General features: G+C 35.6%; 1 protein-coding gene across 1 annotated transcript in view; it reads left to right on the top strand.

Moving 5' to 3' along the window:
• spred1 (sprouty related EVH1 domain containing 1) overlaps positions 1–23,162 on the top strand; it is a 49,166-nt gene extending 26,004 nt beyond the window's left edge. Inside the window, exons 3-6 of the mRNA XM_034037849.3 lie at positions 11,261–11,429; positions 15,114–15,163; positions 20,127–20,291; positions 20,577–23,162. Coding sequence (XP_033893740.3) covers positions 11,261–11,429; positions 15,114–15,163; positions 20,127–20,291; positions 20,577–21,242 — 1,050 coding nt within the window. The 3' untranslated portion in view covers positions 21,243–23,162. The remainder of the gene's footprint in view (positions 1–11,260; positions 11,430–15,113; positions 15,164–20,126; positions 20,292–20,576) is intronic.
• The last annotated feature ends 4,026 nt before the right edge of the window (positions 23,163–27,188 follow it).

Below are 27,188 nucleotides of genomic sequence, written 5' to 3'. Positions count from 1 at the left end.
GAGGCTGATTCACAATCTGAGGCAGATTTACCCTTTCTCATTCAAAACGGCAAGTTTCTCAGTATCTTAAGCTTAGAGGGTATGCTGTATGGTATTGGAGTTTTAATATTTTACATCACTAGAAAGTTAAATGTGCCTGCTCTGGAACTTGCCTGTATTACTTTCATATTTTTAAAATTTAAATAATTTCAAAAGGGATTCCTACTGTGACTTTGGCCCTGCTAAACATGATTGTGACTCATGCTGTTGTAATCAAACTTTGCCTTGGAGACCAAACCTAATTGGCAGTTTGTCTTAAATACTTTCTGGATTTTAATTGAAACCTCATTTTATATAATTTTCTACATTGAAAGCTTTGTTCCTTTTTTCATGGTTTTAAGTTACAGATGTAGCTTTTTATCTTTTTTTTTTTTCTAAGCCACTTACAGATTCAGTCAAAATACTTTTCCAGTACATTGGCTCCATGAGAAGCATCTGTTACTGTAGCGTGTAAAACCAGTCCAAATTTAACAAAGGATAATGTTCAATTAGTCAACAGATAACCAGTTGTTGACCGAAATATTCTTTATTTTATGAAAAAGCTTGACATTCTCAACGGAATTGTTTTTCTTCTAATTGCATAAGAATTTTAGTATGTCTTGTTTTAGACCAATATATCCAAGCGGTCAACAAGGTAAAGAGACAAAGTATTCCTTGTTTTATATAAAAGGCTGTTATTTGTGAATGGCCAAGGAGGAAATGTGCAAGATATATAGAGGAAGTCTTCTAGTCTGTGGAGATTTCCAAAGTGATCTGCATCAAAGGACTAGGGTCATTTCAGAAGGAGCTTAAAACCACCTCTTTCCTGTTATAGCCTTAGGACAGGAAGCACATCTTGAAGATTCACTGTATTCCTACAGGACCAGCTGTGAGATGGACATTAGGAATATAAAATAACTAGGCTGATTTTAATAAAGGTACTGCAACTCAGATGTGGTCAGATCCACTGGTGCATGAAGTATGGAATTTCAAAACTGGCCATTGTAATTGGATACATTTTACAATACCCAATATAAATGTGTTACAGTATGTAAAGAAATTTTTGTTTTAGAACTAAATTTCCTGAAAGCTATAGAATTTCCCTGTTAGCCATAGGTTAGATCAAGCAATACAACACATTAAATGTCCCTAACCTTTTAGGGCCCAGAAAAATATTCAGTTCCTGTATCTAGCTGTCTGTCACAGTCTGTTCTTTTAGCAAACCATTGTGCTTAGGTGGTGAAGTAAAATGAGCGCGCCTTCTGTGCTATAAATGTCTAGACTCCATTAAGGATTCAGGAGGGGGGAACAAAGCACTGTGACACTTTACTGAAGTCCAATCATAGTGTCACTCTTATTTCTACTGCTGTAGAGTGTGTCCCTGCAGCTTCTGACATGATCGATCACGACTAACCACTCACTCGTCTCCAAACCCACATGGTGCTTGCCTAAACAGTCATTGCGTGGTTCACTTCTGCTTAAAGAGGCATTTTATACTGTGACTCTGATTCTGAACATGGTTCTTTCTGTCTTCACTTTGAGAAAACAATGCTGCATGTTTTTGATCATTGTATGATGTAATCTCAAGTGCAGTACGTATGGTAGTAGAGTATGCAGAACTACAGCATATGCTTACGTAAATTACTGAAGTTATTGCCAGCACAAAAAATGTATACGTTCCTTTTTGTTTAGGCCTGGAATAATTGTATTTATTTTGAATAAAAGCTGGAAGAACCTGAATCCAAAAATAATTTCTCGCTTCTTTCATTGTACCGGTATTTTGCATTTATTTTCTTTTAATATTTTACTGTGTATTTACTGTGTAATTTATTGTAAGCTATTTAAAGAACATTAGTGTGTGGATTTCAGTTGTATGTACCACACATTATCAGTATTTATTTATTTATTTATTTATTATTATTTTAAGCACCTACCCGGTTACATGCTGTACAGTGCTGTTGTTTTTTGAAAATTATCATTGCTGTTCCCATGTGTTTATTCAGAATGTATTTGACTGATTGCATGGCATTTTTTTAAAATGTTTTTTTTCTGTTTGGTATTGTTATTGTGAATGTGATCCAAGGTGCTGTCCACCACACCAGAATTCTGTATTTTCCTACTGTAATATGATTGAACTATTGAATGCAACTCTCTGAAATGTATTGCATAGCTACCTCTTTCTCAAAGAAAATACAGTCCATTAACACAATTTTTTTGGAGTGGGGTGGTTGCATTCCAGCATGCCTTTAGTACTGGTTAATCTAGTTTACCTGCAGGTTGTATTTTATTTTAGCTACAGTAAAGACTAAGTATCAGTTACTGCACACACTCTACCGTACTTTAATTACCAGTAGTCATCTTTCTTCTTTTTTTGTTTCTTTTTTCTCACTGCGTGTTGAGCTTGTACTGAATTTGGTGTAAGTTCAATTTATTTGTTTTTGGGGCCCCTAAATAAATTCTCTCCAACAATGGTTCAAGGCTAAAGAGACAATAAAAGTCCTGAATGTCCAAATAAAAAACAATTGAACCATTTTAAACAAGAAATAAACTACCATCGTGAAAATAAATGTTGAATGTTTTCTGCTAAGAAATAAATAAGAATGTATGTACCTACAGTTTTTGTGTCTCGCATTTTTTCTTTTCTGACTGTGGTATGTGGAACTGATTTAATTGTTTGCTTTGTCTTTTTTATTTAAAATTAAAAATAAATAATAATCTTTGAGTTTCTGATGGAGTGCCCTTTTAGTTTTGAAGGGGAATTCCTTTTTCTTTTTTGTTTGCATCTCTTTTGGAATGCAGTGTAGACGCATTCTTCCTTGAAATGCTTATACTTCCTCCACTTCCTTTTTTGCACTCCTTACTAGTGTTGGCATTAACCAGTCTAGCCGCAACAATAACTCTGTGCTCCAGCCTACTCGTGGCAACTGGATTGTGTAAACAAAACGTTACGATGTCTAGTGGTGGATGTGTGATGTATAGCAGTAATGTTATGGAACTTTACCGCTAAGGATTCATGAAGATTTGAGGCGATTTCTTGTGAACAGTCAGGTGAGACTTAAAAGTAAAACAATAAGAAAAGGAATAACTTGTTTGTTTTGTTCAAAATCCTTTATGCTCACTTTAGGTTTATTTCTCAGGATCATTCTGTCCTGCACTGACTTTCTGTACACTGAACGCAGACCGCACTCCCTCGAAACTGCAGTTGCGCTCGGCTCCCTCACTACTGGCATGATGCTTCATATAAACTTGGTAGTCCACAAGATTACATAACAATGTCACTAAATAAGGCCATAGAGTACATACAATGTGAAAGTAGTGTGATTCCCACTAGTTCCCGCCACCACCACGTTGCTTTCCCTCTACACTCTACTCTCCTGCACTTTTCCTCTAAGGCTACCTTTACTTCATGCATCATTCTTATTGTGGACAAGGAAAGCAACTGCAGCAGTACAGTACTTTTATGACAACACATATAACCCTTAATGGGCCTTAAATGTAAAACAAATGATGTAAAATACAATTAACTTACAAAAACCCTGAGAATTGAAAATGCGGTAGTCTCCGCGTATAGGAAGGAACACTTCAGCTTAGTTAACAACCTTGGTGAAATTAAATTTTCCCATTGTAAATGCTCCGCCTAAAAAACTTTTATTCTGTTAATTTCATATGTTGATGCACGTGTGTCATGACAGAAGTAACCCATACATTTGTGTTTATTGATTCATATTGTGATTGGCCTTGGTGTATTGTGTCCGGTGGTCAACTCTTAGAAAACACCGCTTGCTTCTCAAGGGGTTTTCTCTTAGCCAGACTACTGATACATAACCCAGGGAAGTCTTTGTGTATTGTTTTATCATGGATATGATAAGTTAGCATGTAAAAGCTTTCCTATTAAATTTGTCCTATTTGGGAGAGAGTTGTTTAACACAGTACATTAATGTTTAATAATGTAATTATTGTTTGTTAAACCCTAATGTGACATTGGCTCCAGCCATTAAGAAACCGGTCATTTTAGTTTAGTTGTGTAATGTAGGCTTTTTTTTTTTTTTTTTTTTTTTTTTGCTTTCTTTCCACGGGGTACTTTTTACCTGTACATCTGCTTTCGCTTCAGTATTACTATTCATAATGATTATTTTCAATTTAGAACATAACTGTATCGTGCTTCTCCTTTCTTTCTAGCTTTGGCAATTTTAAAGTATGGGAGTTTTATATATCCTGCAGTCCCATTAGTTATTTAAAAAAGCTTCCGTTTTCTTTTATGACCACACATACAGTACTGTGCAAAAGTTTTAGGCAGGTGTGAAAAAATTCTGTAAAGTAAGAATGCTTTCAAAAATAGACATGTTAATAGTTTATATTTATCAATTAACAAAATGCAAAGTGAGTGAACAGAAGAAAAATCTACATCAAATCAATATTTGGTGTGACCACCCTTTGCCTTCAAAACAGCATAAATTCTTCTAGGTACACTTGCACACAGTTTTTGAAGGAACTCGGCAGGTAGGTTGGCCCAAACATCTTGGAGAACTAACCACAGTTCTGTGGATTTAGGCAGCCTCAGTTGCTTCTCTCTCTTCATGTAATCCCAGACTCTGTGGGGGCCATACCATCACTTCCAGGACTCCTTGTTCTTTACGCTGAAGATAGTTCTTAATGGCTTTCGCTGTATGTTTGGGGTCGTTGTCATGCTGCAGAATAAATTTGGGGCCAATCAGATGCCTCCCTGATGGTATTGCATGATGGATAAGTATCTGCCTGTACTTCTCAGCATTGAGGAAACCATTAATTCTGACCAAATCCCCAACTCCATTTGCAGAAATGCAGCCCCAAACTTGCAAGGAACCTCCACCATGCTTCACTGTTGCCTGCAGACACTCATTCGTGTACCGCTGTCCAGCCCTTCGGCGAACAAACTGCCTTCTGCTACAGCCAAATATTTCACATTTTGACTCATCAGTCCAGAGCACCTGCTGCCATTTTTCTGCACCCCAGTTCCTGTGTTTTCGTGCATAGTTGAGTCGCTTGGCCTTGTTTCCACGTCGGAGGTATGGCTTTTTGGCCGCAAGTCTTCCATGAAGGCCACTTCTGACCAGACTTCTCCGGACAGTAGATGGGTGTACCAGGGTCCCACTGTTTTCTGCCAATTCTGAGCTGATGGCACTGCTGGACATCTTCCGATTGCGAAGGGAAGTAAGCATGATGTGTCTTTCATCTGCTGCAGTAAGTTTCCTTGGCCGACCACTGCGTCTACGGTCCTCAACGTTGCCCATTTCTTTGTGCTTCTTCAAAAGAGCTTGGACAGCACATCTAGAAACCCCTGTCTGCCTTGAAATTTCTGCCTGGGAGAGACCTTGCCGATGCAGTATAACTACCTTGTGTCTTGTTGCTGTGCTCAGTCTTGCCATGGTGTATGACTTTTGACAGTAAACTGTCTTCAGCAACCTCACCTTGTTAGCTGAGTTTGGCTGTTCCTCACCCAGTTTTATTCCTCCTACACAGCTGTTTCTGTGTAGGAGAAATGCCTACAAAATCCCTGACTCTGTGCAAGTGTACCTAGAAGAATTGATGCTGTTTTGAAGGCAAAGGGTGGTCACACCAAATATGGATTTGATTTAGATTTTTCTTCTGTTCACTCACTTTGCATTTAGTTAATTGGTAAATATAAACTATTAACATGTCTATTTTTGAAAGCATTCTTACTTTACAGCATTTTTTCACACCTGCCTAAAACTTTTGCACAGTACTGTATATAATTAATTTTTTCTTAAATAGCAACCGCTGGCGTTCATGGGTCTTAAATGTAAAACAAATGAATAGCGATATACAGACGTGTTCAAATTTGTTGGTACCCTTACAGCTCATTGAAATAATGCTTCATTCCTCCTGAAAAGTGATGAAATTAAAAGCTATTTTATCATGTATACTTGCATGCCTTTGGTATGTCATAGAATAAAGCAAAGAAGCTGTGAAAAGAGATGAATTATTGCTTATTCTACAAAGATATTCTAAAATGGCCTGGACACATTTGTTGGTACCCCTTAGAAAAGATAATAAATAATTGGATTATAGTGATATTTCAAACTAATTAGTTTCTTTAATTAGTATCACACATGTCTCCAATCTTGTAATCAGTCATTCAGCCTATTTAAATGGAGAAAAGTAGTCACTGTGCTGTTTGGTATCATTGTGTGCACCACACTGAACATGGACCAGAGAAAGCAAAGGAGAGAGTTGTCTGAGGAGATCAGAAAGAAAATAATAGACAAGCATGGTAAAGGTAAAGGCTACAAGACTATCTCCAAGCAGCTTGATGTTCCTGTGACAACAGTTGCAAATATTATTAAGAAGTTTAAGGTCCATGGAACTGTAGCCAACCTCCCTGGGCGCGGCCGCAAGAGGAAAATCGACACCAGATTGAACAGAAGGATAGTGCGAATGGTAGAAAAAGAACCAACTGCCAAAGAGATACAAGCTGAACTCCAAGGTGAAGGTACGTCAGTTTCTGATCGCACCATCCATCGCTTTTTGAGCGAAAGTGGGCTCCATGGAAGAAGACCCAGGAGGACTCCACTTTTGAAAGAAAAACATAAAAAAGCCAGACTGGAATTTGCTAAAATGCATATTGACAAGCCACAATCCTTCTGGGAGAATGTCCTTTGGACAGATGAGTCAAAACTGGAGCTTTTTGGCAAGTCACATCAGCTCTATGTTCACAGACGAAAAAATGAAGCTTTCAAAGAAAAGAACACCATACCTACAGTGAAACATGGAGGAGGCTCGGTTATGTTTTGGGGCTGCTTTGCTGCGCCTGGCACAGGGTGCCTTGAATCTGTGCAGGGCACCATGAAATCTCAAGACTATCAAGGCATTCTGGAGCGAAACGTACTGCCCAGTGTCAGAAAGCTCTGTCTCAGTCGCAGGTCATGGGTCCTCCAACAGGATAATGACCCAAAACACACAGCTATAAGCACCCAAGAATGGATAAGAACAAAACATTGGACTATTCTGAAGTGGCCTTCTATGAGTCCTGATCTGAATCCTATCGAACATCTATGGAAAGAGCTGAAACTTGCAGTCTGGAGAAGGCACCCATCAAACCTGAGACAGCTGGAGCAGTTTGCTCAGGAAGAGTGGGCCAAACTACCTGTTAACAGGTGCAGAAGTCTCATTGAGAGCTACAGAAAACGTTTGATTGCAGTGATTGCCTCTAAAGGTTGTGCAACAAAATATTAGGTTAGCGGTCCCATCATTTTTGTCCATGCCATTTTCATTTGTTTTCTTATTTACAAAATTATGTTGAATAAAAAATCAAAAGCAAAGTCTGATTTCTATTAAATAGGGAATAAACAATGGTGGATGCCAATTACTTTTGTCAGTTTCAAGTTATTTCAGAGAAAATTGTGCATTCTTCGTTTTTTGTGGAGGGGTACCAACAAATTTGAGCACGTCTGTATTAAACAAAATCCAAGCAATGCATTAAATGTGATTTTCACAGATCTAAAAGTGGTTAGTCAAAAGCACAGAAACGCCCTACAGAACGTTCCTTCCCTATACCGCATGACAGACGGCATCAATAACAAATATTTTATGCATTGTTTTGATTTATTTTTGATTTTACCGGTGATGGTGCTTAAAACAGAATATGATGTATTTATTAATGCAAGTCACAAAGGCATGTTACCAGCATAGAATTCGTGTTCTCTCTAATTCCCCATGCATCTGACTGTTTTCAACCTTTTTGAGTCATCCAAGCATTTAAGCTTCCAATTAAATTGCCGACGGTTACAAAGTTCGAAAAACACAGTAGTTGCCCAAGGTAAATGCTGTTGATTTTTATAACAAAATAATACCCATTGTAATGACCAGACCCCGATCCCTAAAAGTTACTATTGTGGCCAGAACAAAATATGAATTGAAATATGAAATGTCACCCTCTACCTTTTCTTACATTACTTTGATTCTAGCATACTGACACTTAACACTTTAATAATTCGATAGGAAAATTGTCAAAGAAGCTGATGAATTATAGTAGTGGTTTTACTCTAGTGACTGGTCTGACAATACATATCTTTTGTGCAGTAATACTAAACATCTTCAAATATAATCATAACACTTTGTAGTTTTAAAACTAATGTTTTCTACTCCTTCAAAAAACAAAACAAACATTGATTTTGTGCTGCACAATTTCCAATCAGTGAGCCCTACTGTAGGCTGTACTCTTGGTGGACTTACTTTACAGTAACTACATTATGAGAATGCAGATTAGAGAGGCTTTAGACACTTTGGAGCAATGTGTAAAGTCCATTGTGGTGTAGGGAGGGGTGGGGGGTTAAAGCTGTTCTAAACCCAATCAAGAAATGATAATGAAACGTGTACTTAAATAAATGTATATTAGAACTATGCAAAATAGTTTAACATTTCTATCTATATCTACCTATCTCTGTCTGTCTTTTTTTATAATTCAGTAGAGTTTGGTGCAATATGTATTATAAAGCAGTAATGGTAGACTACAGTTACATTACAACATAACAATTGATTTTAGAAAAGTGGTTTATAAAATCTTATTACAACTACTGGTTGAATTGGTCCAGTAGGGAGTAGGTTACAGTATAAATGAACGGCACACAATGTCACAATGGTAAAATGAAGAACACTTCTCTCTAATAGGCCAACTCTGTGTGTAAGGAGGCATACTGTAGCTGCACATCTGTTTATATTTACAGACGCAAAGGTTAACTGAATATAATGTTACAACAATTACTGATTTTTAGAATCTTTTTGACACTACATCTCTTTGTACCGCATAGCCTATACAATAATTTTACATGTTGCTGATTTAAGGAACAGTCACAAATGTGTCATGGAGAGAGCTCTACTAAACAATTTAAAACATGTGGACAACCCTTTTTAATCTGAAGAAAAAACGGAAATTCATTGTTTCGTAATCAGCATTTTTATGCTAAAGCCTTCGAAGATACCTTGCTTTCTGTGATATTAAGCATAAGTCAACTTTAGTTTATATATTTTGAACTGGAGCATGTATGTGCAAATATGCAATGGTTTTAAAAAAGATCAAAATGGGGGGGGGGGGGGGGAGGGAAGAAACCCCTGACTGCTGAGGAGACACTGTAAAGACTAAAGGATTGTGTTTGCTGCGCCAGCACCACAGCGCCCCTCTCAGTGCCCTCCCACACTCAACCTTAATGCATCCTTCAATCAAGCTTCACGCTACCTTCATGCTACAAACATTGACCATTCCTGCAATCTCCACGCAGCGCTTACCCTATATTGGAGGACTACGGTGCACTGATACAGGGACAAAATGCTTGCCAGTTCTGGAAGCTTTCTAGTACTGAACAATAATACAATGTGGGTATTGCATTTCAATTCATGAGGAAACTGTGTTCCAAACCATTTGGTTGTACTGACGTGTTTACATTGTTTGGAATCCTTTTCAGCCAATCGAGGCACTTTGTGTACCCAAGCCATTTTATAATACAGAAGAAATGAAAATAATACCTTCTTCACTACAGGTAAAATAAATAAACAAAAAAAACAATAAAATTACATATGTGTTTTGACTTGTTTTAATACTAAAGTTTATTTTTCGTACTCAAGCTTAATGCAATTTTATCTGGCTTGTCATAATCATGTAAGATGATTCTATTTTATTTCTGAATTGTGATACATTAGAACTGTTTTATTAATCTGTTGCAATATACAACCCAACTGGAAGACGAACATAGTCCCAGAGCATACCATTGTACTTGTTGGCGCTTGTTTGATATTTGAGATAAAAGCCTGCCTTATTTTCATTAGTGCAGAGAGACACAAAAGGGACTTCCATTTGCTTCACAAATAGCACAAAGCCCTTAATGCCCGTCTCCCATTTCATTTGATCTACTAGGAAGCTCTGTTGGAGTTAACTCAAAGGACTGATTTAATAATGGGCTTTGGGAAACTGTTACTACTGTACAATATAATGGTCTTCGTTTCTGCCAATCTGTGTAGCAATTTCAATGCTGTCTGCTTTAACCTACTGTACAGTACTACCTAGAAAATGTCTTCAGTTCACCACGTTTTAGGCTATATTGGGTAAATGAGTGTGAGACTGTAGGTTACAGTAACACTGCTTTTTAGCTATACAGTAAATTGGGTTTGTATTTTTAATGTGCTTGCTTTTTGTATATTCAGTTATATTATCGGTTTTAATTTTGGTTAATAGATATGAATTGTTTTAGGAAGGTATTCTGTGTGAATTTGTGTTTTTGTATTTTTTTTGGCAAACTCCTTTATCGGAAGGAGAGAAATCCTGCAAACTATATCAAACCTAATACAGTTTTAATTATTTTATAATTTGATATTAGCCAAATCTGATAAAACCTGTTCAAAGCTAAAGGCTTTTTGATAGTCTTTTGTGTCTGAAGTTACAACATTACTGTAACTATGAATTGATACATTTTTGAAAAGATACTTGTAGCAAATGTAAACGCTGCAACAATTATTGGGATTAAATGTGAAACAACTATTCTCTGAAATTGTGTAGGGGAAGCTTGAGGGGAATTTTACAAGCTTGCAATATACAAACCTCAAACTAGCTTATTTTACATCAAAGAATGCTGTATTCCACATGTTTGTACTAAACCCTGATTGAGACCAAATTGAGACCTTTTTGAGAAAGGCTGAATGTTTTCTGACCTAATTATGTTCCATACAGTACTACATCCAAATAACTAATTTATGCATCATTAAGTTTTTAAATGTTTAGAAAGCCCTTGACCATGACTAAAGTACCATTTCGGGGCATCGGGTTCACTGGACAAAAATGTATGAAACGCAGTCTTGGAGTGACTAATTTCCCAGATCTCCAAGTGTTGTACATGCAGTTTGTACATGCAGTACCTTTTTGTTTTTAATGACATTTTTTAAATGTTCAAAGAATAGGTTTAGTAATGACACTTCATCAGTAGTTTGTGCTCACAATAACTTTGTCCTATTTTGTTTAAGTATTTATTTATTTTTTGGGATAACTACTTTTCTGTTGATCACTTTACACTACTTCTCTGGCTTACTGGACAGCTGCTTTACTTGAAGACATATTGATGAGAATAACCTAAAAGAAATGCAGTAGAGATTTGTTGTACTGTATGCTCTAGTGTACTAAATTTTGATAGTTTTCATAACGGTTACATCTTGTTTTATTTAATTTATTTTAAATGTTTCCATGTATTGTTGTTTACAGGTGGTATTGGAGTGTATATTGAAAAAGGACCTGGTATACAACAAGGTGACCCCAATATTTCACCACTGGAGGATCAGTGACAAAAAGTTTGGACTCACTTTTCAGAGTCCTGCTGATGCAAGAGCATTCGACAGAGGCATTCGCAGAGCCATCGAGGATATCCACCAAGGTACATTCCTCCCCAGATTACTCAGGATGTGTGGAGATATTCGAGATTCAGGAAGGTTCTCTATTTGAAGCAAGACAGCCAGCACATATTTGATTAAAGTGATTAACAAGCAGAGTAATTCCTTAAGTCTCACTTCTGTTCATTATATAGGTATCAAATATCCAATTTTAAGATACACGGTATAGTAAACATGTTTTTTTGGCAATAGACATGATATATGGTACTGCACTTGGTTTAGAGGAATCTCTGTTTGAAAGTGATGCTTTCATGTAGTGTTGCACATGCTTCATTTTACCTGGTCCCTACCATGTCAATGTAGGTCGATTGATTGATTTTTCTTGAACTGCCCAGTTATAGTTGGTATTATGTTTGACCCACCCTGACTTTAATCTTGAAAGGAAACCACCAAACTAATTTTATTTGTGGATGAAGCCAGTTTGTCAGAAGCCAGACAAACCTTGTCCATTTTTAAGAGGGCTTCAGACCAGTATTAAATAAAAAAAAAAAAAAAAAAGGATAATACATATACACCAGGTAAACTGGTCGTTGACTGTAATTCAAATATTTTATAAACCTGAGCATTGGTCCTGAATTGGTATGTAAAATACCATGTGTTGACTTCATGCCAGAGCAGTGCCAATATGCTTGACACTCAGTGTTGTAACAAGGGTGGAGAGAGTTTACACAAGATAGGTGTGACTAAATAGAGCAGCATAATGCTTTAAACTCACTTTCAAATTGTGTCATAATATTTAGTCATCATCTGCTTTATGGGCTATATGAAACCCTAATAAATCTTCTGCATGTGTTGTAAAAGTTGGTGTTTATTACTTGATAAAATCAAACTCAATGTATTAGTTAATGTATGAGTTAAACAAGTACCTGTAAGAACGATGTTATCCAAAGTTGGTAAAGTGAAATGTTTCTTTAACAGGTGCTGGCATGAAAATTGTTCAAGGGATTGTGCACATTTTTTATTATTTTATTTGTTTGAATTAAAGTGGCAGCAATGTTTCAGTGGGTAATTGAGCTTGCAGCTAAAACTCTCTTTCGTAAACCCATGTAAACAAAGCTTGTTCTCTAATAAAGGTTAAACTACAAGAATGTAATCAGGACTCTCTGTTACATTAAGAGAGATGGATTTTGGTATGTTGAGGATTTGTCGGAATTAAAAGTTCCTATAGGTTTAGGTGTGTGTGTGTGTTTTTTTTTTTTTTTTTTATTCACCACCTCCCAGGCGACTTTACTCTCCATTCTGTCTACTTGGTAGATTTCCTGGGCTTGTAATTATTTGGAAGATGTATAAGGGCAAATACAATTTTTTAGTCCTGAAAAGTCTTACAAATTACAGCCTATTCTTCCATGTCTTGTATTTGAATCGGTTTGCAATAGCAGCTGATGCTAACATTATTTTCATGACCTTTTTTCCCCCAAAAACTTGGTTAAACTATTTCAAGACAATCTTTATTACCACTGGCATTCCACTGCAATGTTTCACTGTGTGCTGACCTGTACCAGCCCTTTCTGTTTATCTTATCACTAAGCATGAATGAGATAGTGTTACTTCCTGTGAAGTCACTATTTAAAGCACAGCAAAACAGTTTGACGCAGCAGTTTTGAAGATCTGATCACATGTTTTCTTGAACTAAATAAAATAGCAAAGGTAACATCTACATCAAGCAATTGCAAACGGTCTATAAATGCACATAATTTGAAAAAAGTAAACCATAATTTCAATTCTGTTTTTAAAAGGAAAATATTTAATTTAGAAGTTTCATGAACCCACTATATATATATATATATATATATATATATATATATATATATATATATATATATATATATATATATATATATATAAATATAAATAAAGGTGCTTTTTTAATAAAAAATATCTACATAGCAGGGAAAAAAAGAACAAACCACAATACATTTGTTAGCATGGCACATGACTGTCACAATCAGACCATTTAAATAACAGAATACATGTAATACAAAAGCAGACATTTAAGTTACATTAAAACCCACTAAGATACAAAAGCCATTTTATAGAAGTGTGTTTTTAGTCTTGACAATCTTTAACTGTCCCAGCTTCCCTGACAGACAAAAAGGCAGAGCATTCCATAATTTAGGAGCTCTACAAGAAAAAGCCCTACCTGCTGTGTTGCTTTTGTTGACCCTCATATCTCCTTATTTTGAATTTTAGATTGCAGTTGTTTCCTTGAAAAACTGTCTGCTGTAATAAAATCAAATGACTTTCAGCATCTGATTGTGTATACCCAGCCCAATTACGATCCTTGCCAAATCTTGGAAAGTGACATTTCTGCATTAGGGTATCAAACCCGATTTCTGAATTTGGTAATGAACACCCAAGCAGATGAGGTTTTATTTTGACACATACATAATGATTTGAAACATTACATTGCAAAAAGGAAAAACTTGACAATCTAACTTTTGCTCCAAATTGTACCCCAGTTCAGTACTGTACAGTTGATCGAATAGTGATCTCTTTTTCATATTCCTATACCCTGCTGTATGAATGCAGAGTGTAAACCTAATGTCACCAGTAACCATGACGACTCATCACTACCATTCTTCCACCTCTGCAATTACAAATTTGTACATGAGAATAGATTGTGGAAACTAAAAGAACTATTTAACAATTGGCAAAAAACAAAAAAAAAGAATCTGGACAGTAGGACCACTCCAGGAAAAAATAGCATTGTGCTTGCCACTGAATATACCTAGCAATGGCAAACACCATTTTAAGGTCAGTGTGCATGATCGTGTGGCATGTAGTCAGCACCACAAAAATACAGTGAAACCAGTTCAATATACATTTTGTAATATCGTCCTGTGCTTATCATCAAAATGAAATCTTGTAATGTCATGCAACTTATTTCCAGTGTGCTTAGATGTGAAGTTGCATTCAGATTATATTTTTTTTCCTGAATTCTGCTCCCCTGGTTAACTGCTACTTTTTCTTGCTTTATGTATAGCATATAATGAGTCCTGGTTCACGGTCAATAATTAGGGTTGCTTGCTGCTGCTTCCCAGAATCTTACTGGTTGATGACGTCACCTCTTAACACATGCATAATACATTCGTTACCCCAAACTGAGACCTACTACGGGCAGCATTTGAGAGAGAAATGCTAAACTAAATGAAACCCATTGGTTTGAGCTCCATTTTAGCACCCCCGCAGCTGTTAGATTGGAAAAATAACAGCTTGCCCTGTAGGATATAAAGGCCCATTGAGAAGCAATAGATCTCCACGTAGTTGCAATGATAAAAATCTGATTCATGGTTCATCACCAGCTGAATTTTATTTTATCAAGCTAAAAAAAGACCAAACTAGTAGGTTGATCACAAAGAAAAAATCTCTACTTGCTTTACATTGGAGGCAACCTAATCTATTGTGCATCACGAGGTGTCAAGGGCACGAAATCCCCCTCCCCTTTTTTTATTTTTTTGGTTACATTAAAATACAATGAATATTCCATGTTATAAAAATGAAAGTTCTTTCCTGCACCAAAGAACCCAACAAAAAGAATCCTGCTGTTTTAGGATGCTTTCAGTTAGGCTTGTGTTTCAATGTGTTCTTAAGATGAGTTTAAATATGAGTGAACTGTGCTGATACATAACTTCTAACTCTGATTACTAAACAATATATACATTTTATAGGTTGCCCAACATCATACAATGAACCAGAAATTGATGAAGATGGCTTACAAGTAAGTACATTATATTGTTAATGTGTGTCTGTGTGTGTGTTTCTTCCCAAAATATGTAAAATGACAAACCCAGTTACTAAAACCAGAAGGGCTCATCCCACCATAATTCTGAAAATGAGTCTCACCCAGCCAAACGTGTGCCCAGACTTTGTGTGGTCTTTGTTTGTAGGCATAACTGTAAGGCTTTCTCAGTATATTTGAAAAATGTCCACTTTGTTAGTTTAATCAGAAAGACTTTGTGTGTATGGCAGTAGTACACCTAAAATCGTTGTTACCTGTTTTTATTTATTTATTTATTTATTTATTTATTTATTTATTAGAAACAGTGTCAGTTTAGAATCTTTAATCTATGTGGTGACTTATTTTAAATGATTTGTATTGTAAGACAATGGCAATTTAACATTGTTTTGGCAGGGGGTTTACAGTATACCTAGAAATACTAAGATAAACTTAATAAACCTCAGTGGCAAACATTTTTCTCAGTGTCTTACAATAGACCACTCTAGAAATGACTGATTTAAAGTTAGGTAGAACAAAGTTGCTTAGTTGTGTGGATTTGGTAATGAAACTCTTTTTTAAACTTGGTGTTTGAAGCCTCAAATATCAGATGATCCTTGCAAATTGCTGACTGGTCTTTTAAGGATCACAAGTGTCTAACCAATTAACCACACGAAGTTCAAGAGATTGAACCAGTCTCTTTAGAAACTGAGCTTCCTTTAATGAAAAGGTATGGGGGAATGGAGCACTGTAAGGTGCTGTTTGAAGTTTGTATACTAGAAACAAAGTGATGGGTGCATACATGCCTGATGGTAAATCAAGAGTATCAATGCCTCCTCACTAGAAAAAAAACACTACAAGCTGAATTTGAGATGCTCCTACTTTGAAAGTAGTCAAAATGACAATAATAGTGCCAAACTATTTTAATTACATAGAATTGTTATATCAGATTTGCTGAGGGGCTCAACATACTGGCAAATAAGAAACCTTAAAAAATTTAAACTGGATTAATACAATTATAAAGTTTAAAGGCTGTTTTGAAGTTATATTATTGATTATCATAAAAAGCTTTGTAATGTGAAAAATGTGATTTGATGTCATAACATGATCATAAACATTTTGCCATATTTTAATTAAGATTTACCATTATGTGGCATTTTAAAAATGCACTTCCAATAACCCAACATTTTGCGTGTAATGTGTGTGATGGTAAGTACTAGCCATACAAGCACCTTACTTCTGATCCTTAATTGGAAGATTAAGAGAGAAAAAAAAATCAAAGTGTAATCTGTCTGGAGAAATAAAATAAATTAATTAATCCAATAAAATCCTCAATTTTCAATCCGACACATTAAAAGCTACCTGTGTTATTAAAGCCAACAATCCCGTACCTGTGGTTTACGTGGAATGTGTTCAAAGTGAACACCAGGTTCATACTTTTACAAGGCTTGACAGGTAATGAGTCATTTCCAGGCAGGTGTATTGGCATGATTAGCCAGCCACAAAACCATCTTTATTGACAGGTTGTGAGGAACATCTCCCCTTACTGGCCTGAGGCAAAGGAAAGATGAGTAATACACTTGGCAAGAAAAACTAAAAGATGTCAGTTCTCTTCAGTGGCTTCGGGCGAGTGCTTGACTGTTCTTTGTTGGGACCAGGCATTACAGCTTTATGCCAAACTGATTAGAAAAAAAGGGACTGTCATTTACACACATTGTCTGAAGTGGTTTTGCTTTAGGCAGGCAGGATGTGGATTTTTTTAATATGCTGCATAGAAAAGGTAACTTCTGACAGGAGGTGATTTGCTTTTACATTTGGTAAATACATTTTATAGGGTTTGATACACAATTTACCAGAGGGGTCAAGTGGTACATTCTTATATGTATGCCTAAGTTTCATTACATGTATCAGAATAATTTGCACCTATTTATTCCATTAACAAACAAAAAAAACAATGACATGCCTTCTATTGGCTTGCTTATGATTCCACCCTATTCATTTACAGTATTCTAATAATGGAGTACTTTTGACTTGCAAAAGATGGCATTCCTGTTATTTAACACAGTGTGCTGTAAACCATTAGTGAGGCATGAAATATTCATACACCATGAAATTGGTACTGTAAATGAGGTATCTTTGCATGTTGTTGTTGATCACTTCTAGAGTGTAATTAAGGTCTCTTGAATACATCTAGAAAGTTTTCTTTTTTAATTCAGGGTTCTTGAAAAAGCAAAATAGTTGGATATAAAACAGAATATTTGTTCAAAATTGACACTTTGGAGGCCAGGATTTTTGCACATCTTTACACCCTTTTTCCACAGTTCCTCCTTGTCTGCAAACACCTAATGGAAATATTTTTTGTTCTTGTTTTTATTGTGCATCTCCCCAAAATGTTTTAAATATATTTAAAAAATCATCATAAAAAAAAAATCACTTAAGCTGTTAGATCAAAGATCTAAAAATTGTGTATATTATAATTGTACCCCTGGCTTCTCCTTTAAACCACATCCCATTTTTTTAAAGCTAAATGGAGGCTTTGCTATGTTGCTTCAAAACAATTGTATGGGCCTTGTATTTATTTGTTTCATTTTTAAATACAATTATATGCCTTTTTCTGATCCAATACCTTAAACCAAGGGATAAAATAATTCACTGTTTCAGCAGTACTGAAATTTGCCTTTATTCAAACTGCTTTTTCTCTCAAATACTGGTAACACAATTTAACCTATCCCCCGCTTCCTGACCACTAGCCCCCAGCATCTACTTTCCACCCATACAATGTACCTAACCACTCATTTCCGTCAGGCTACACCTAGACAACTCATTCCTATCGCATCATACCCTGTTCAAATTAGAAACTTTTCTGAAACCCTTCACAGCAGCAGTGATTGGTTAGAATTGTGCTCAAATGGGGAACATTTCATTACTGTACAAATCTTTTTATAACAAGTGTATTATACAGTCATCCGTAGTGTTGGTTTTGAACAATTTTCTGTAATAGGCTAACAGATCATGTAGTCAGCTCCCACACTAAGACCTGCAAATACAGATTATGGAAGGGATTCCAAATTTGAAAGAGGGAAGTTGCTGACATGCACTGGAGCCTGCAGTTCTGTAGTTGATTGCACTGGTGTTGGTGTGGAGAAGCCCAAGCAGCAACTTAAGGTCTTGTGGGACGAGGGAGAGCACTTATGGGAAGTGTAGTCTTTTAAATCATGCTTCTGTTTATGCAGCCATTTTAGCTGGAACTGAGCTGTAGAGGAGTGTTTTTATACGTTTGCTGAATCCTGAGCAGGTGACAAGACTCAATGAGAAACTACTTTTAAAATATTTGTTTTTGTAGACTAACTTTAATCATCCATAAGATTTATGGAATCCTAGTTATAATATGGGAAATAAACCCTTTTTTGTATTTCTTACACAGAGGGGAAAACTCCCTAACAACTAGAAACAGATGAAGGTGAACTAGAATTATACAAGAGCTAAGCAACAGCTGCTTATACAATAAACAACTGTATGCTAAATTACTGGATTCTGTGATTAAAAAGGGATGATGCCATCCACTCCTTTCTGAGTGTTAATCCTTGTTAAAGAACAATGCGTGTGTGTGTGTGTGTGTGTGTGTGTGTGTGTGCAGACCCACGAGAGGACGGGGACATTACATTGAAAAAAGAAAAAACTACAGTACTGTACACCAACTCGATGTGTTTCAGTTGTGTAATGATTGTGTACACTGCACCAGTGCAGGCGCTGTCAAAACACTTCCTTTCACGCAATGATTTGAACTTTCGCATTTCATATTTTACTACACCAAAAAGCTGAAAAAAAGGCATAGCAATTTTGTGTGTTTGTCTTTAAAAAAAAAAAAAAATAATAATAAACTTACAAATTTAAAAGAACCCTTAATTCTATTATGATCTATAATTTGCTTAAAACAAAGTGGTGCAGCAGGCCCATGATGGCTCTCGGTGGCCGTGTGTGTGTGTGTGTATGTATGTGTACTGTATATCCCCAGTGCTTCAACTGAGAGATGGAGACTTTGAAGATGGAAGCTTGTCTGGATCCCATTTTCCCTGCAGCTGTCATCTGGCTTTAAGTTCTGCTGGATTTCTACAGCTGGAGCTGTTTTATTACTTTACCCATCATCCCGTATTGGCCGAGCATACAGAAATGTTTTAGTAGTCTTGAGAGAGACACACACACAAAAAAAAGTCAAAGGAAGCATCTCTTAGCAACCATAAGACAGTAATTACTATACCAGCAGCTGGGAGCAAACCAGATTTCCGTTGTGCATTAAAAAGCTGGCGTGGGTTACTTTACAAACGACACAGACTAACCAGTGCCAGCACTGTACTTCACAGACTGTCCAATCTCCTCCAACCATAGGCGGGGTGGCAACTGAGCAGTTGTCCAAATTACATAGAAGCAAAATTCCATAAACTTCCAAGTGTCTAATGGTTGATCATTTTTAACATGTACTAATAAAAAGTGTGGAATGACCCGTTATACCAACAAAAAAAAGTGTTTCTCATCATGAAATTCAAATCTTATACACATTACATTAATCATTATCTAGAAGTCTTCTGAATGCCAATGCACATTTTGTTCTGTTAGTCAGTTTAGTAAAATTATACTATATAAGGCAACATTAAAATTGTTTATAAAATCTATATAATAAAGGAATACCTGAATATATGGTTTCCTTTTACAGTAAAAAAAATTTTTTAAAAAATTAAATTTCTTTGGTAATACTGTATTGTACATTAAGAATTTGACTCAGCCTTGTGTGGGTGTGTTTTTCATGATTCTGTTTAGAAATGCTCTGAAGGCTGTAGTGCACCCTCTGGTGGACAAAGTATGAATTAATCGGCATGTTCAATTTTGTTTCTTTACACATAGAAATAACAAATACCCTTCCTGTATGTATTTTTAAATGTATGTGTGTGTGTTTTGTTTTTTTTTTAAGGCAAACCAAGAATATACTTCTAACAATACCCCAACAAAAGAGCCATTCTCTCGACACAACAGTGTAGTGACCAATGAGCCTTGTAGAAGCTGCTATGTCAGAGCCCAGCCATTTGAGGAGTTTAATTCTTCCAGAAGACTTTATTTTCCTCCCCATCAAAACCAGGTAATTTAGTTTTATTGATTGATGTATTTTAACTTTTTTTGTTATCTCCTTTTGTAATTGTGTATGTATTGCGGCTGTATGTGTGTTAGTTTCTACATGGTAAATAGTTTAATATGACCTTAATCAATTGCTTGTGTAATCACTGAAGTTAAAGTACAAACAGTATCCATTTAACTGTTTATTACTAGCCAGTTTATATACAATCTGAATTTAAGTTTGTTTTAAGTGTGCCTGTAATTTTGCAGACCACCTCCTGTTAATTCCTTTCATTTTGTACCCTTGCAGGTCTCATTCAAGCCAACACGACACGTTAGCTTTCAAGATGAAGATGAAATAGTTCGAATAAACCCTCGAAAGGACGTTTTAATTCGAGGCTACGAGGATTATCGTCATCCTATTATGTGGAAAAATGACTTGGAAAGGGAGGACACAGATTCCAGTGTTCCGTTTTCCAAACCAGACTCTAAAACGTCTGAATACCTTTATCCCTGCAGTGATGGACCTGAATCCAACCCAATCAAAGACACCAAGAGTTCGGTGGTGTTTAAAACCCAGCCTTCTCCACTACTGAAACCGAAAAAGTCAAGACGGAGGAAGGAGGATGGGGAGCGCTCGCGCTGTATATACTGCAGAGAAATGTTTAACCATGAGGATAACTGGAGAGGACAATGCCAGGATGCTCCAGATCCCATAAAGAGATGCATTTATAAAGTGAGCTGCATGCTTTGTGCGGAGAGCATGCTCTACCACTGCATGTCGGATTCAGAGGGCGATTTCTCAGACCCTTGCTCATGCGACACTAGTGACGACAAATTCTGCCTGCGATGGCTAGCACTTCTAGCCTTGTCTTTTATTGCACCCTGTATGTGCTGCTACCTTCCCCTAAGGGTATGTCACCACTGCGGTGAAGCATGTAGGTGCTGTGGAGGGAAGCACAAAGCAGCTGGATGAAAGAAAAGCCTGCATAAAAGGAAGCGGAGCTTAACATCTTTTTATCTCCAGGAAGCATCTATCTTGGATCTTTTGGAGATTTGTTTTGGCCAGCAGAACCGGATTACCGTCTGCACAAGGAGCCATGTTATAAAGCTTGATCAGAGGAAGCAGTGGAGATTACTAAACAAGGCCACCATGCCTAACTTCATTCAAACGCATAGTGTAACTTGTGAAGGAGCTTTTGGGGGGTTTTTTTGTGAAGAAAGCAATTTCTTGCTTTTTCGGCTACATGCGGAGAGTATATAGTATGATTTTATGCTAAAAGGGATTGTTCTTGCATTATTTTTTTGTACATTTGCAATTGGGTAACAGGGGCCTTTCATTACTAAAGCATTTACTGACAATGTAATTATTAGACTAAAAATACACTTGATGGTCGGTTTAATTTTAAAGATCAGTTAACAGTGGTGAGTGCAACTTAATCCCTTGCTTTGCAGTGAGATGTTCTGTGGTGGACTTTTTTTTCTGTGTCAAAAGAACGATGCCATATAATTTAACAAAAATCAAGGTATGATTTTGATATTGTTTTTCTGTAAGTAGAGTGCCACTTAATTTTTTTTTTTTGTACCCTCCCCTCCACATCCCATCTCCAATATATTTTATTCCACATGTCGACTAAAACATTATCTTATTTATGTTACTGAAAATATACATACATTTGAAGTATTGTTATCGTTGTATTCTAAAAAGGTGATGACCAATATTTTCTTCACACACACGCAGGCTAAATCCAACTCCCCCTTTTTTTGTTAAGAATGAAACTATATTAAGATTTAAGATATTCATCAGTTTTGACAAACTGACGTTTTGCTCAACCAGCAAGTTTTTTTTTTTTTTGTCCAATACAAGATTGTTGTATTACCTGTACAACTGCTGAACACTTCAGATTAGAGAGAGAGAGAGTGTCATGATTAGAATCCCTTATTTAAGTATTCAATGCCAAGCTTTGATTACATAACGGTGACCAAATGTAGGTACTGTGAATATTCCTTATTTTTCAAAATTGGATGGTGTACGGTGCATCTCTGACCACCTCATTCATATAAATACATTTTCAGTAGACAGACATTTTTAATTTTTAATGATGGAAATGTCCCAAGCAATTTTTTTTTCTATTGGTCACTTCAATAGTACATAATATTATCATCATTATTATAATTTATATACTGTGTAGGTAGAAATTAATTTAAGATGACCATGCGATAATCACTTTAAAACTACTATTTCATTGTTTTAACCAGTATTCACATTTTTTTTAATGTAATGCATACATTTAAAGTTTGCACCTGAAAAAAAAGTGCCGATTTTGAAAGTGTACTTTTTTTTGGTAAGGTTGGTAAAACATAAATCATTTATGCTATAGAACTGGTGGCAAATACCACTTTATGTTTAGTATGGCTTAGGAACTTTGTGTTAAAATATATTTCTCCTTCAAGCCAGAATCAATAAATCCTGGTCAGGAAACCTGCACAGACTGTATTTACTGTCATTGTGGTATGTGTTGGGAATTTCAGTAAGCCTACAGTAAGCTCTTGCTTTAGGGTTACATATATAACCTAGTAGTTCATGCATAAAAACACATGACAGCTGGCATCCAGGGGCGTTCTGCTTCCAAACCTAATTCTACATAGGTGGTGACACTAAGTATTTCTTTCCTTTTCTATGCAACTTTTAACTTGGGGAAATACTAAAATTTTGTCTGTCTAATTTAATTAAAATATTTGACACTTTAATATTTGTAGATGTTAACCCAGGTACCAAACGCTAAACAATTGTAAATAAATAACACTATTTAAGAAAAGAAAAAAAAAAAAAATTCCCAACATAGGTTTTAAAAAAAACAAAAAAACCTTATTTATCAATAGCTGTGAGTATATATCTTGAACTGACAGCATTATGTACATAAGTCATCTTTTGAGTATTATTTCACATTGAAAAGCAGAGGGGTTGAATAACAAAAATGACTACAGAGGTTTTAATGAAGAGTTTTGTTCTAGTTTTGTATTGAAGAAAAAATGCTTCAAGAAAAGTAGTGCGGTACAGTAACGACAGTCCACTTATTACTTTTACAGGTTTGATATCCAAGCTGCTAAAAACAATCACTAATTTCATTGTGTAAAATTTCAGCTTTTTGATTACAAAAGACTGTTAACACATACCTAATTCTCAGATGGTTTAAACCAAGGAATAGAGAGATTTGTTTTTTATTATTATAATAATTATTATTATTATTATTATATTTCACTTATATTTTTAGTGTCCGGAATTTAATTGCTTGGCGTATTGTGATCTGAACCAAGGTTTGAATAACCTAATAAAACTTGCTGGCTGTAAAGCAAAATCTTTTAAGATTTGTATATATTTTGGGGACAGATTCAGACTAACAAGTTTCTCTCTGTAATACATTAACCAGCACAGTGCAACTCCTGTTTATGTACTGTATTTTATATGCAATGTGAGTCTGCTTTAATATATATATTTTTTTTAAACCAGTCTGTTAACTTGTGTATGTATAATTTCTGAAATGATTTTAGCCACTTTGCTGCTTGTATTTTATTTTCATTACAAAATCCAGTACATATTTTTGGGATGTATAAAGGTGTACAGTCTTGACATTGTCAAGGTTAAGAAAATACCTGAATTCTATTGTAGTTGATAGGTACTTTTATCCAGCAGTCAAGTGGTTATACTAATTCTCTTTATGCTTTGGTGCACTGATCATGTATGTAAGCTTTTTTTTTTTTTTTAATATAATTATTATTCGTAACAGCTTTTGATGATGTAACCTTTCCGTGATAAGTTTTGAGTGCTAAAGCATTAAATAGTGGGAAAACATTTGTTTGAAGCTGCAGTATAATTGGTACTCGGATTCATTTTTTCTCATGTAAACACTGCTTTTTTTTTTTTTTTTTTTTTTTTTTTTGCTTAGTGCCATTCGCATCACACCCTGACGACCTCAAAAAAGTGCCTCACGTATATATTATAGTTTCCATTAAAACCTTAACAGCTGTTCTGGTTATTTGTTTTATATACGTTTTAGGTATTTATATTACGTGTTTTAAAAATACCAAGTATATGATGTACAATTTTTAGTTTAACTCATGTCATAGTTGTATTTTCTTTATACATATACAGATGTAGCTTGTTACTTTTCATAAGTATATAATGTAAATATGCATATATATATATATATATAAGTTTGTAACTGTTTTTATGTTACAGCATACACTTGTAATTTGACATATCAAATAACATTATCGTAATAAAACAGTGAGTTTTAATCTCTTGTGTCTGTGTTGGGAGTGCTAGTTTGAGACAATTTTACAAAGAATGTGGAGACATGAAGCTCAGCAATAAGCCAATTCTGAAATTAAGTGTGTATCATGATTTTTGTAAGTATTATGGGACCACCAGAGCACCGTTCACTTTTCTTTTGGGGGGGGGGGGGTACACTTTCCACTTGTCTATTTTGAATTTCATTCCTACACTCATTGGAGGTCTTTATTTATTTTATTTTTTTTAAATGCATAAAAGCCAATTGACAGGGATCCCACAGGATGATTTTGAAGCTGCTATATCTCAGGTAATTAAGCTCAACAATTTGTTTTAAGGCTAGTTTTGGATCAGAACAGACACATGCAATATACAATAACACCTTAAACTGTAACCTGTATGTTAAGTTGTTGAACAGTAACACTTTCATGACTACTAACCAGCATTCACACACACAAAAAAATGCAATATGCAGATTTCAAATATTTATTCTTATGCTTTTTGTTAGTCATTCAAATATCATGACACAATTACTTGATTTTCAGATAATATAAATAAATCAGGTAAAAGAAATGTGTTCATGATTCTATGGTCATGACAGCTTTCACCAAAGTGAAAATAAAAGCTGGGAAATCTACAGTTAAAATAAGGGACTTGCTGAAAGGGTGTTTATTATTATTTTTTTTCTAAAGCCTTGTCTAATTCCACTTTCACATCTAATATAAAATGAACTGTTTTGATCTTTGTAAAGTATTGCATTAAAAGCTACCCAAAAACTTGTGTCCTGATGGATTTATGTTCTGCATGTGGCATGCACTGCATTTGTGTTTGCTTTTGTTCCATTTCAATACGACTTACTGTAACAGCCCATTCTTCTCGGACTCAATTTAAATGGTTTGGGGTATTTTTCTCTGAATCCTACGCAGAGTGTTTTCTAGTGCTGAGGCCTGGAGTGCACATAGGTTAACATTATGGGTCTCAATCCACAAAATAGCCAGTGTAGGAGAAAAGAAAATCCCTACATTCTTTCTAATTAGTATGGGAGTGTCCTCGTTAAACAACTTCTGTCTTCAGCATTACGAGATGTGATAAATATTAAAAGATGATATTGTTTAAAGATGTTTTAACTTTGTGCTTTCACATACAGCCACACATTTGATCCAAAACCACCCACATGCATGACTGTTATATAGTTCTGCTTTCTGCTTGATGTCATAGAAATATTCAGACTTAATTTTCATCTTTATTTCTGGGAGGAAAAGGCATACAATTGAATTGGTGGTTTCAGCTGTATTTTTGGTGGCAGTATTGCTTCCTTTATTAAACCACCATAACCACCATGCCAAACGACATAGGTTATAAACCTTTATTATTATTATTATTATTATTATTATTATTATTTATTTCTTAGCAGACACCCTTATCCAGGGTGACTTACAATTGTTACAAGATATCACATTAGATAATACAAGTAGGTCTTGAATTTCATGACTGCTAAAATGAATTTCCTTCGTTCATGCTATAGAGAAACATAGCTTTTTGTTTTGGAGTAATGTGTAAAGTACATTTTGGGATTCATTCATTTTAAACAGCACCATGATCTAAATGCAACGTTTTAAGAAAACCCCAGAGACTCATCATAACCCTGGCATACAAACAGTCATTTTTTGATTATCTAAACAACTGTGGGGTAGACCATAGCTCTGCTGCTGTTTGTACGAGTTGACTAGACTTTGTTGTCTTCAGTGCAATATTGTGTACGCAACAGGACTATCTAAAACCCACAAAGCCAGCCAGCTACAACAACAAAATGTTCTTGGTGATAAAAGCTGAGCTTTTAGGTTATGGTGATTATGGGTGTGGGTTGTCTTTGAGTACTGTACATATTTACTGTGCTATTTGCACTTTTCTTATTCTGCTGTCCTTAATAAATACCCATTGCTCTGGAGGGAACAATCCTAATGGGATAAAGGAGCGATTCAGTAGCCATAGTCATCCAAAAGTTCACATGCATTGCAAATACAGTAGTATAGTGTTTTTGAATGATGATGTGTGTACCAGCTATACCTAACATGTGAAAGAGAGCATAATGATAAAGTGAGACCCATTCAGTGTGCTACTAGGGAGACCTGTATACAAGATGATTTATGATTTCACCTCTGATCCCTCTTAAGAAAACGTTGAACATGCAAACTGCATTTATTATTTATTTATTTATTTCTTAGCAGACGCCCTTATCCAGGGCGACTTACAATTGTTACAAGATATCACATTATTTTTACATACCATTACATTATTTTTACATACAATTACCCATTTGTACAGTTGGGTTTTTACTGGAGCAATCTAGGTAAAGTACCTTGCTCAAGGGTACAGCAGCAGTGTCCCCCACCTGGGATTGAACCCACGACTCTCCGGTCAAGAGTCCAGAGCCCTAACCACTACTCCACACTGCTGCATACGTTAACTTTAACAGTGACGTTCATTTTACACAATAATATAATACTGGCGTCTGTTAACAACATTTTTCCATAGTTAAGCTTTTGACCAGCCGTGCGTTTTAGAAATCAGACCTAGTTTGTACAGTATTTAGCCGTAGGGGGTTGACGCAGCCTGTGGGCCATATAATAA

Source organism: Acipenser ruthenus, chromosome 15 (genome assembly GCF_902713425.1).
Source record: "Acipenser ruthenus chromosome 15, fAciRut3.2 maternal haplotype, whole genome shotgun sequence".
In the NCBI taxonomy this organism is placed as follows: domain Eukaryota; kingdom Metazoa; phylum Chordata; class Actinopteri; order Acipenseriformes; family Acipenseridae; genus Acipenser; species Acipenser ruthenus.
Note: the sequence above shows the minus strand (reverse complement) of the source record. Positions and strands in the feature narration are given on the sequence as shown.